General features: G+C 58.5%; 1 gene segment (V, D, J or C); it reads left to right on the top strand.

The window, feature by feature from the left end:
• Positions 1 to 11,606, top strand: part of LOC122706350 — a 191,963-nt gene extending 180,357 nt beyond the window's left edge. Inside the window, 4 exon segments of the C gene segment in view lie at positions 9,929 to 10,222; positions 10,552 to 10,593; positions 10,718 to 11,047; positions 11,131 to 11,606. Of these exon segments, the coding sequence occupies positions 9,929 to 10,222; positions 10,552 to 10,593; positions 10,718 to 11,047; positions 11,131 to 11,459 (995 nt within the window).
• The last annotated feature ends 1,024 nt before the right edge of the window (positions 11,607 to 12,630 follow it).

Raw genomic sequence — 12,630 nt, 5'->3', positions numbered from 1 at the left:
TGGGGAGGGGCAGTGAGTCTGGGATGGAGGCCAGCAGAGCAGGTGTGGTGGAGCCTGAGCTGGGGTTTCTTTGGGCATTGAAGTATTTGAAGCAGGACAAAGTGTCCTGCTTTGTCGACTTGCTCGAACTCAAGTGTCCTGGCTGGACACTTTGGTCCTCGGGGCCAGGTTCACCCCTCTGCCCCCTTCCCTCTGCCCATTGCCCACATCCTCTGATGGGGGCACCAACCACCTCCAAGGGACCACAAGCACCTAGCCCAGAGTTCATTTGTGGGATTTTATATTAAGGGCACTTTACTAGAAAGAGTCGGGAGAGAGATGTCACACTGATTCCACTGGTGGGGCCATCTGTCTCCTACCTCAAATCCCCCCTGAGATACCTGGATCCCAAGGAATCTAATTAGGGGGACGAGGGTAATGGTCCTGTAGCTCCTTCAGGCTGGTATTGGATTCCTGGACTCTACGTACCTTGGGCCGTGAACTCTGCCTGGTGAATTCATCTGGTTGAAATCTACTGCAGGGAGAGGCTGGGATCCTGCATCACCATCATCTGGACATGGAATGGCTGTGATCTGGAGGAGACACATCTTTCTAAGAGGATAAATAGATGTGGGCCAAGGGGAGAGGAAGAAAGATAGAGGTAAAAGATCCTATGAGGAGTAGGATCCAGGAGAACCTGGGTCCGCTGAGAGCCATCTCTCTGTGAGGTGATGCCTTAGATGAGAAGCCCTAAGTATCTTTTTGGACTTGACCTGTCCCATTTACCATGAACCAGCATTGCTCATTTAACATGGTGGCAATTCACCCCTGGGCAGCAGCTGGCAAATGGAGCGCCGTCCCAGGGGTCCCTGTACCCAGACCACAGGGGAATGGCGGACATAGGTCCAGCTCTCTCTTCTGATTAGCCTCAGTTTGGGTCAAATAAGGGGCTATCCAGGGTCTCCTAACCACACAATGGCCCCAGTGAAGCCGAGAAGTTCTCTCCCCAAAGTGGGGTGAGACCTTCAGGGACAACCAGAAAGGCATGTGGGATCAAACACTGTCAAACCAGCACAAGAGAGCCCCAGCACCAGGTGTGAGGCTTCCCCCAGACCCCAGTCACAGCACGGCCTGTGGAGGGAAGAGGCCCAGTGGGGAGACCTGGGCCCCCCTCAGTCAGTCCAGCTGCTCCGTCGTGTCTGACTCTGCGACCCCATGGACTGCAGCACACCAGGCCTCCCTGTTCATCACCAACTCCCAGAGTTTGCTCAAACTCAAGTCCATTGAGTTGGTTATGCCATCCATCTCATCTTCTGTCATCCCCTTCTCCTCCTGCCTTCAAGCTTTCCCAGCATCAGGATCTTTCCCAATGAGACTGTTCTTTGCATCAGGTGGCCAAAGTATTGGAGCATCGGCATAAGCGTCAGTCCTTCCAATGACTGTTCAGGACTGATCTCCTTTAGGATGGACTGGCTGGATCTCCTTGCAGTCCAAGGGACTCTCAAGAGTCTTCTCCAACACCACAGTTCAAAAGCATTGATTCTTCACTTAGCTGTCTTTATGGTCCAACTCTCACATCCATACATGACTACTGGAAAAACCATAGCTTTGACTAGATGGCCCTTTGTTGGCAAAGTAATATCTCTGCTTTCTAATGTGCTGTCTATGTGTCTAATGTACTTTTCTTCCAAGCAACAAGTGTCTTTTAATTTCATGGCTGCAGTCACCATCTGCAGTGATTTTGGAGCCCAAGAAAATAGTCTGTCACTGTTTCCATTCTATTTTGCCATGAATGCCATGATCTTCATTTTTTGAATGTTGAGTTTTAAGCCAGCTTTTTCACTCTCCTCTTTCACTTTCATCAAGAGGCTCTTTAGTTCCTCTTCACTTTCTGCCATAAGGGTGGTGTCATCTGCGTATCTGAGGTTATTGATATTTCCCCTGGCAATCTTGATTCCAGTTTGTGCTTCATCCATCCAGGTAGTTCAAGTGATGTACTCTGCACAAAAGTTAAATAAGCAGGGTGGCAATATACAATTTTGAAGTTCTCCTTTTCCAAATTTGAACCAGCCCATTGTTCCTTATCTAGTTCTAACTGTTGCTTCTTGACCTGCATACAGGTTTCTCAGGAGGCAGGTAATGTGGTCTGGTATTCCCCTCTCTTTAAGAATGTTTCAGTCTGTTGTGATCCACCCATTCAAAGGCTTTAGTGTAGTCAATAAAGCAGAAGCAGTAAATGCTGCCACTTTCTAGGTGGAGCTCACATATGGATACCACACACAACCCTTGACCAAGCCAGTACCTCATGACAAGCATGTGCAGTGCTATAAATGATCTCAGCTATTACATAGTCACTATGTACAAAATGTCAGGCAAGAGAGCCTGAGCATGCCATCTTGGCCAATTTTCTCTCTCCTCATGGGTTGTTTAGCTTTTTTTTTTTTTTAATTGAGCTGTATGAGCTGCTTACACATTTTAGTGATCACGAGATTTGCAAATATCTTCTCTCATTCTGCAGGTAGTCTTGTTTTGTTGATGGTTTTCCATGCTGTACAAAAGCCTTTTAGCTTAATCAGGTCCCATTTGTTGATTTTTCTTTTTATTTCTATTACTCTAGGAGATGGATACAAAAAGATACCACCTTGATTTATGTCAAAGAGTGTTCTGCCCATGTTTCCTTCTTTCTGTTTTATAGCCTTCCATTTCACACTATTGTCTTTAATCCATTTTGAGTTTATTTTTGCCCATGGCACTAGAGAATTTCTAATTTCATTTATTAACAAGTAGCTATCCAGTTTTCCCAGCAGAACTTATTCAAGAGACTGTCTTTTCTCCATCTTATATTCTTGCCTCCTGTGTCATAGATGAATTGATCATAGGTGGGTGGGATTATTCTTGGGCTGTCTATCCTGTTTCATTGATCACTGATCTATAATTTTGTTTTTGTGCTAGCACCATATTGTTTTGATGACTGTAGCTTTGTAGTATACTCTGAAGTCAGGGAGCCCGATGCCTCCAGCTCCGCTTTTGTTTCTTGAGATTGCTTTGACTATTTGGGGTCTTTATGCCTCCAAACAAATTTTTAAAAATTTTGTTCTGGATCTGTGAAAATTGCCATTGGTCATCTGATAGGTGTTACATTGAACCTGTAGATTGCTTTGGGTAGAAGTGTCACTGGCACAGTATTGATTCTCTGATTGAAGAATATCTTTTCATCTGTTTGTGTTGCCTTAATTTCTTTCATCAGTGTCTTATAGCTTTCAGAGTAGAGGAATTTTGCCTCCTAGGGAAGGTTTATTCCTAGGTATTTTATTCTTTTTGATGGGATGGTAAATGGGATTCTTTCCTTAAATTCTCTTTCTGGTATTTCATTGCTGCCATATAGAATGCAACAGATTTCTATGTATTAATTTAGTATCCATAAATTTTATCCAATTCATTACTGAGCTCTAGGAGTTTTCTGATACCTTCTTTAGCATTTTGTATGTATTAAATCCTGTCATCTGAAAACAGTGACATTTTTCTTACCTTCCATTTTGGATTCCTTGTATTCCTTTCTCTTCTCTAATTCCTATACTTGGCACTTCACTGTGCTGTACTGTAGGTCCTTGCTGATTATCTACTGTATATGCAGTCATGTGGATATGTTAACACCAAACTCCTAATTTATCCCTGGGATGTGGTGTGTCAACCAGGCACAATGCATGAGGAAGAGGAACAGCTGTGACAGCTAGGATTCCCACTCCTCCCCTGGGTGCCAGGGTGCAGCTTAAACCACCCCACCAACCCACAAGACATACCTCAGTTGCATCTGGACTCCCCCAGGCCCTCTGAGACAGAAAACACTCAGAAGAAAAGGGAACTTCAGGAAGCAAGTCGCGTCACCAGGTTTCATTCCTGTTCTTAGTCTTCACGGCACTGGGGGAAGGGACTTCACGCCTCCTGGGACTGGTGACCAAGTCCTAGGAAGCAGGGCTGCGGACTCAGTGCACAGACTCCAGGAGCCACATGTGTCTGGGGCCAGAGCAGGGAAGGGGCCCGGAGCCCCAGGCTGCAGGGAAGCCCCTTCCACGGCCCCCACCATGGGTGAGTGGGAGCTCCGAGGATGAGCGAACACAGGAATGACAGCCCCGCAGGGAGACCGGCCTCAGGACCCCCGGAGAGGCTGGAGCAGCCGAGCGGGGCCCAGGGGAGGCAGCTGCCCCTGGTCACGGTGCGGGACGAGTGCGGGGACAGAACCCGGGCAGGGCGCACCGCACCAAGAGTGCTGCTGCCCAGGGCTGGGGAGGTCGGGGGGACTGCTGGGCCGTTGAGGAGCAGGAGGGGCTGGGGACAGGCGGGGAGGGCTGTGCATGACCAGGTGATATGGAGGCCGGGGCTGGGCAGGCGGGAGGCCCAGCCAGGATGGAAGGAGAGTCTGATGTGAGCACGCAGGGAAGGGAGAGGACCCCAGGGCAGCGAAGGCTCCTGGACAAGCCAGTGGAGCCGGCATGGGTCCCAGGGCAGGGCCACGTGCGGTGGCTGTGGGTCCCGACTGGGCTGGGGCCGAGCGCAGCTGCAGAGCAAGAGATGGGGCTGCAGGGCCGGCTGGGCTCCATGTCCACAGCGGGCAGCACAGCGCTGAGCCCGCAGCCTCCCTAGGACACGGGAGGGCTGACCTGAGCCCAAGCCCCGAGGACGAGGAGCAGGAGCTGGGCAGAGGGCAGGTGACCCGAAAACTGGAGGCAGCAAGGGGCCAGAGGAGGGTGTAGGCGGAGGGACAGAGAAGAGCGGAGAGCAAGGGCAGGACCTCCACTGGGAGGGGCCCGGGTGGACAGAGCACCTCCAGGGGAGAGCTTCCCGGAGGCCGCAGGGGCACCTGGCAAGTCCAGGGAGGAGAGCTGAGCCCAAGAAATAAAGGAGTGAGGACTGGAGCTGGGCAGGAGTGAGGGCTCACAGAGGGGCCAGAGGGGCAGGGGAGGCTGAGATGGCAGCCCAGGGACAGGCTTCAGCGAGGCCACAGGTGAGCAGGGGCTGGGAGGGCAAGGGGATGCCCTGGTGCTTTGGGGGAGCAGGTACAGTGTATGAGGGTGAGCAGGGGGCCTGGAGCACAGGAGGAGCCCCTGGTGTTTTCTGGGAGCAGGTACAGCTTGTGAGGATGAGCAGGGCGCTGGGAGGAAAGGGGGTGCCCCTGGTTCTTTGGGGGAGCAGGTACATGTTATGAGGGTGAGCAGGGGGCTGGGAGGGCAGGGGGAGCCCCTGGTGCTTTGGGAGACTGGTTACATCTTGTGAGGGTGAGCAGAGGCTGGGATTTCAGGGGGCAGCGCCTGGTGCTTTGGGGGAGCAGGTATAGGTTATGAGGGTGAGCAGGGGGCTGGGACAGCAGGGGGAGCCCCAGGTGCTTTGGGGGAGCAGGTACAGCTCATGAGAGTGAGCAGGAGGCTGGGAGGGCAAGGGGTGTCCCCGGTGCTTTGGAGGAGCAGGTACAGGTTATGAGGGTGAGCAGGGGGCTTGGAGCATAGGGGGAGCCCCTGGTATTTTCAGGGAGCAGGTACAGGTTATGAGGGTGAGCAGGAGGCTGGGAGGGCAGGGGAAGCCCTGGGTGCTTTGGGGGAGCAGGTACAGGTTTTGGGGGTGAGCAGGGGGCTGGGAGGGCAGGGAGGCCCCTGGTGCTTTGGGAGAGCAGGTACAGCTTTTGTAGGCGAGCAGGGGGCTGGGAGGGCAGGGGGAGCCCCTGGTGCTTTGGGAGAGTGGGTACATCTTGTGAGGGTGAGCAGGGGCTGGGATTTCAGGGGGCAGCCCCTGGTGCTTTGGAGGAGCAGGTATAGGTTATGAGGGTGAGCAGGGGGCTGGGAGGGCAGGGGGAGCCCTGGTGCTCTGGGGGAGCAGGTACAGCGTATGAGGGTAAGCAGGGGGCTTGGAGCATAGGGGGAGCCCCTGGTATTTTCAGGGAGCAGGTACAGCTTGTGAGGATGAGCAGGAGGCTGGGAGGAAAGGGGTGCCCCTGGTGCTTTGGGGGAGCAGGTACAGGTTATGAAGGTGAGCAGGGGGCTGGGAGGTCATGGGGAGCCCTTGGTGCTTTGGGGGAGCAGGTACAGCTTGTGAGGGTGAGCAGGGGGCTGGGAGAGCAGGGGGAGCCCCTGGTGCTTTGGGAGAGTGGTTACATCTTGTGAGGGTGAGCAGGGGCCAGGCTTTCGGGGGCAGCCCCTGGTGCTTTGGGGGAGCAGGTACAGCTTTTGTAGATGAGCAGGGGGCTGGGAGGGCAAGGGGAGCCGCTGGTGCTTTGGGGTAGCAGGTACAGCTTTTGGGGGTGAGCAGGAAGCTGAGAGGTCAGAGGGAGCGCCTGGTGCTTTGGGGGAGCAGGTACAGCTTGTGAGGGTGAGCAGGAGGCTGGGAGGGCAGGCAAGCCCTGGGTGCTTTGGGGGAGCAGGTACAGCTTTTGGGGGTGAGCAGGGGGCTGGTAGGGCAGGCGGCTGGGAGGGCAGGGAGGCCCCTGGTGCTTTGCGGGGGCAGGTACAGCTTGTGAGGATGAGCAGGGGGCTGGGAGGGCAGGGAGGCCCCTGGTGCTTTGAGAGAGCAGGTACAGCTTTTGTAGGTGAGCAGGGGGCTGGGAGGGCAGGGGGAGCCCCTGGTGCTTTAGGAGAGTGGGTACATCTTGTGAGGGTGAGCAGGGGCTGGGATTTCAGGGGGCAGCCCCTGGTGCTTTGGAGGAGCAGGTATAGGTTATGAGGGTGAGCAGGAGGCTGTGAGCACAGGGGGCATCCCTGGTGCTTTGGGGGAGCAGGTACAGGTTATGAGGGTGAGCAGGGGGCTTGGAGCATAGGGGGAGCCCCTGGTATTTTCAGGGAGCAGGTACAGCTTGTGAGGATGAGCAGGGGGCTGGGAGGAAAGGGGAGCCCTTGGTGCGTTGGGGGAGCAGGTACAGCTTGTGAGGGTGAGCAGGAGGCTGGGAGGGCAGGGGGAGCCCCTGGTGCTTTGGGAGAGTGGTTACATCTTGTGAGGGTGAGCAGGGGCTGGGCTTTTGCGGGCAGCCCCTGGTGCTTTGGGGGAGCAGGTACAGGTTATGAGGGTGAGCAGGGGGTGGGAGGTCATGGGGAGCCCTTGGTGTTTTGGGGGAGCAGGTACAGCTTGTGAGGGTGAGCAGGGGGCTGGGAGGGCAAGGGGAGGCCCTGGTGCTTTGGGGAAGCAGGTACAGCTCGTGAGGGTGAGCAGGAGGCTGGGAGGGCAGGGAGGCCCCTGGTGCTTTGCGGGGGCAGGTACAGCTTGTGAGGATGAGCAGGGGGCTGGGAGGGCAGGGAGGCCCCTGGTGCTTTGAGAGAGCAGGTACAGCTTTTGTAGGTGAGCAGGGGGCTGGGAGGGCAGGGGGAGCCCCTGGTGCTTTAGGAGAGTGGGTACAGCTTTTGTAGGTGAGCAGGGGGCTGGGATTTCAGGGGGCAGCCCCTGGTGCTTTGGAGGAGCAGGTATAGGTTATGAGGGTGAGCAGGGGGCTGGGAGGGCAGGGGGAGCCCTGGTGCTCTGGGGGAGCAGGTACAGCTCGTGAGGGTGAACAGGAGGCTGGGAGGGCAGGGGGTGTCCCCGGTGCTTTGGGGGAGCAGGTACAGGTTATGAGGGTGAGCAGGGGGCTTGGAGCATAGGGGGAGCCCCTGGTATTTTCAGGGAGCAGGTACAGCTTGTGAGGATGAGCAGGGGGCTGGGAGGAAAGGGGTGCCCCTGGTGCTTTGGAGGAGCAGGTATAGGTTATGAGGGTGAGCAGGAGGCTGTGAGCACAGGGGGCATCCCTGGTGCTTTGGGGGAGCAGGTACAGGTTATGAGGGTGAGCAGGGGTCTTGGAGCATAGGGGGAGCCCCTGGTATTTTCAGGGAGCAGGTACAGCTTGTGAGGATGAGCAGGGGGCTGGGAAGAAAGGGGTGCCCCTGGTGCTTTGGGGGAGCAGGTACAGGTTATGAGGGTGAGCAGGGGGCTGGGAGGTCATGGGGAGCCCTTGGTGCTTTGGGGGAGCAGGTACAGCTTGTGAGGATGAGCAGGGAGCTAGGAGGGCAAGGGGAGCCCCTGGTGCTTTGGGAGAGCAGGTACAGCTCGTGAGGGTGAGCAGGAGGCTGGGAGGGCAGGGGGAGCCCCTGGTGCTTTGGGAGAGTGGTTACATCTTGTGAGGGTGAGCAGGGGCTGGGATTTCGGGGGCAGCCCCTGGTGCTTTGGGGGAGCAGGTACAGCTTGTGAGGATGAGCAGGAGGCTGGGAGGGCAGGGGGAGCCCCGGGTGCTTTGCGGAATCAGGTACAGCTTTTGGGGGTGAGCAGGAGGCTGGGAAGTCAGGGGGTGTCCCTGGTGCTTTGGGGGAGCCAGTACAGCTTGTGCAGGTGAGAAGGAGGCTGGGAGGACAGGGGGACCCCTGGTGCTTTGGGGGAGCAGGTACAGTTTGTGAGGGTAAGCAGGGGGCTGGAAGGTCAGGGGGTGTCCCTGGTGCTTTGGGGGAGCAGGTAGAGCTTGCAAAGGTGAGCAGGAGGCTGGGAGGACAGGGGGCCCCTGGTGCTTTGGGGGAGCAGGTACAGGTTATGAGGGTGAGCAGGGTACTGGGAGGACAGGGGGAGCCCCTGGTGCTTTGGGGGAACTGGTACAGCTTTTGAGGGTGAGCAGGTACTGAGAGGGCAGGGGGTGCCCTTGGTGCTTTGGAGGAACTGGTACAGCTTTTGGGGGTGAGCAGGGCCTGGGAGGACAGGGGCTGTCCAGGTGCTTTGGGGGAGCAGGTACAGCTTGTGAGGGTGAGCAGGAGGCTGGGAGGACAGGGGATGCTCTGGTCTTTGGGGGAGCAGGTACAGCTGTTGGGGGTGACCAGGGCCTGGGAGGACAGGGGGCCCCTGGTACTTTGGGAGAGCAGGTACAGCTTGTGAGGGTGAGCAGGAGGCTGGGAGGACAGGGGGAGCCCCGGGTGCTTTGGGGAAGCAGGTACAGCTTTTGGGGGTGAGCAGGGGGGTGGGAGGACAGGGGGTGCCCTTAAAGATTTGGGAGAGCGGATACAGCTTCTGGGGATAAGCAGGGGGCTAGGAGATCAGGGAGCTCTCCCAGGGTTTTAGGGGAGCAAAGATTGTACAGCTGAGCAGGGGCTGGGATGTCAGGCCCCTGCCTATGACCTCACCGGACCATGTGTGTGCTGAACACTTCAGTAGGAAAGGATCCTAGGGTGCAAGGGGCCGTTTGTGCTGTGGTGCCAGACGCAGGGACACTGGGCAGTATGAGCCCTGCAGAGAGGATGGGCCTGAGAGCACAGCCACCCGGAGCTGAGTCCAGAGGGCTGAGACCAGGGGTGTGGGTGCTGGACGAGGGAGACCGGCGGGGATCAGGGAGCAGGGGCACAGGGCCAGGAGAGCTCAGGCCACAGCTGGTGAGGCAGAGGGCTGAGACAAGGGGTGTGGGCCGCCCCTCAAGCTAACAGGGGCACTGTTTGGTGGAGGGTCTGTATGGAGAACAAGGCAAGGAGGAGCAAAGACCCAAGAGGAAGGGCTCTGGGGCGGCAGGGAAGGGGCACCCTGAGGGCACCGGGTGGGCTGCACTTCCTGGGCCGAGGGTCCGCCTGTCCCCGCGGCCTGTGTGGCTCAGGAGCCAAAGCGGGGCCAGGCCTGGCATGGTGTGCTTGAAAGGGTGGTGCGAGCGGCCAAGGGGACACAGGGTGCCCGCTCGGTGGTCAGATGGGCTGCAGGCCCAGGGAGCTGACCAGAATGGGGGAGCAGGGGGCACGGGTCAGGCCAGGCACCCACAGGAGGGGAGCGGCCCCGGGGCTCTGATCCAGGAGGCCACACTCACCGACCCCAGCTGTGTCCAGACACCCCAGCTGCCGCGCACAGAGCAGGGTGGCCAGACCACGCCGGCCGGTCGTCAGACTCTGGAAGCACATGGTGGCTGGGCTCAGCCATGCCCCAGGCCTGGGCACCTGAGGTCCTGCCAGACCCAGGATTCACCCAGCCTCCTCTCTCACAGCCTCCACCACAGCCCCGAAAGTCTACCCTCTGGGTTCTTGCTGCGGGGACACGTCCAGCTCCACCGTGACCCTGGGCTGCCTGGTCTCCAGCTACATGCCCGAGCCAGTGACCGTGACCTGGAACTCAGGTGCCCTGACCAGCGGTGTGCGCACCTTCCCGGCCGTCCGGCAGTCCTCCGGGCTCTACTCTCTCAGCAGCATGGTGACCGTGCCCGCCAGCACCTCAGGATCCCAGACCTTCACCTGCAACGTAGCCCACCCGGCCAGCAGCACCAAGGTGGACAAGCGTGTTGGTGAGAAGATGGGCCCCGGGGAGGGTGTCCACTCCAGGAGACCAGGGTCAGCCCCCCTCCCTGCAGGACCCCACCCCAGGGATGATGTGAACCAGGCCCCTCATGTCAGGGGAGGCCTGTCTGTCTTCCTCTCCTGAAGGTCTCTCAGGCTTGGGGAGGGGGTCATCTGGAGTTTCCACCACATCCAGGCTACTGCAGGCTGGACAATGTCCACACTCCTGGACCCACAGAGACAGGCCCTGGGCTCCGATCTGCCAAAACCTGTCCCTGCCCTAAGCCCAGCCCCTGGCTTTCTGCCCCTGGTAACCCCCAGTCTGCTCTCTCTGCAGAGCCCAGATGTGTGGACCGCTGCAGAGATTGCCGATGCCCAGGTAAGTCATCCAGTCTCACCATCACACCCCGGATGTGGATAGTGTCGGAGGGCCACAGGTGAGGCTGTGTAGGCCCAAGAGGAGGTCTGCCCAGGGGCTGACACCTGTTATGTCTTCCCCAAAGCCCCTGAGCTCCCCGGAGGACCGTCTGTCTTCATCTTCCCCCCGAAACCCAAGGACACCCTCACAATCTCTGGAACGCCGGAGGTCACGTGTGTGGTGGTGGACGTGGGCCAGGATGACCCCGAGGTCAAGTTCTCCTGGTTCGTGAATGACGTGGAGGTGAACACGGCCAGGACGAAGCCGAGAGAGGAGCAGTTCAACAGCACCTACCGTGTGGTCAGCGCCCTGCCCATCCAGCACCAGGACTGGACTGGGGGAAAGGAGTTCAAGTGCAAGGTCTACAATGAAGGCCTCCCAGCCCCCATCGTGAGAACCATCTCCAGGACCAAAGGTGGGCCAGGTGGATGGGCCTAGGAGGGTCTTGTGGGCCATTCAGAGTGACTGCTGTGCTAACAGCCTTGCCTGTCCCCACAGGGCAGGCCCTGGAGCCACAGGTGTATGTCCTGGCCCCACCCCGGGAAGAGCTCAGCAAAAGCACGGTCAGCCTCACCTGCCTGATCACCGGCTTCTACCCAGACTACATCGCCGTAGAGTGGCAGAGAAACGGGCAGCCTGAGTCGGAGGGCAAGTACGGCACGACCCAGCCCCAACTGGACGCCGACGGCTCCTACTTCTTGTACAGCAGGCTCAGGGTGAACAGGAGCAGCTGGCTAGAAGGAGACACCTACACGTGTATAGTGATGCATGAGGCTCTGCACAATCACTTCACACAGAAGTCCATCTCTAAGTCTCCGGGTAAATGAGCCACACGTCCCTGCACCAGCAAGCCCTCACCCACCCCACCCCGCCCCGGGCTCCAGGTCCAGCCAGGACCCCCCAGCCCCTCCCTGTGTGCATTCCTCCTGGGCCGCCGTGAATAAAGCACCCAGCGCCGCCCTGGGACCCTGCAACGCTGTGCTGGTTCTTTCCGAGGCAGAGCCCTGGTGACCGCCAGGCCTGCGGGGGGCGGCTGGGACGACTCTGGGCCACTTTGTTCACCATTTTGGGGGGATCTGACTCCCAACCCCCAAGGCCAGACACACAGTGAGTGGGTCCAGCAGGCCACCTGGGGGCTGCCCGAGGCCGCGGAGGGGCTTGGCCAGAGGCGCAGCTCCATGGCCCCCTCCAGCCACCATCTGCTGGGCCGGACTCTGGACTGAAACGGGGGAAGCCCCCGAGACCCTCAGGGATTGAGGCCCAATGCTTCCCGCCTCTGCTCCAGCCCACGCTGTGGGGCAGGGCCGCATCCTTGTCCCCAGGCCCCTGTCCCTGGGTGTCCAGCGTCCATGTGTCCACTCTGGACCTGCCTGGGAGCCAGGCATGCCCGGGGGTGGCCCTGCATCACCCTCAGGCTCCTGAGGTCAGGCCTCACTCTCCCCCATTCAGGAGGATCTGTCCAGCTCTCCCTGCCCAGGGCCTCTCCCTGCCCAGGGCCAGGCCTGTGCGCTCATGGAGATATCATCCCTGTGCCTGAAAGGGGCCCAGGCCGGAGCCCTGAACGTCCAGGGAAGGGACCTACCTGCTCCCTGCAGCCTCTGAGCCCAGAGCCCCGCACACACACAAGACAGCCCACACCCAGCCTCCTCCACACACACTCAGGTGCCCACCTGAGCACAGTTCACCCCCGTCACACACCCACGACCCCTGCACACACTCAGGCCTCACACTCAAGGACCCATGGGGTGACCCCACAGGCCCAGACCCAGAGCTGGTTCTCGTGAGCCCTCACAGTGGACACCAGCTGGTCCCCACCCTCCAGCGCCCATGGGCTGCTCAGCAGCCCTGCCCCACACTGACCACACTGACCAGCTCAGACATCCATCCCTCGCCTCCCCTGGGGCACCCACGCCCCTCCCTAGCAGGCTGAGATCCCCCCTCAACCCCTCATCCCAGCACCCTCACTCTCGGGCACACACAGCCCGGCGCTGTCTGCCC

This window comes from Cervus elaphus, chromosome 13 (genome assembly GCF_910594005.1).
Source record: "Cervus elaphus chromosome 13, mCerEla1.1, whole genome shotgun sequence".
In the NCBI taxonomy this organism is placed as follows: Eukaryota; Metazoa; Chordata; class Mammalia; order Artiodactyla; family Cervidae; genus Cervus; species Cervus elaphus.
Note: the sequence above shows the minus strand (reverse complement) of the source record. Positions and strands in the feature narration are given on the sequence as shown.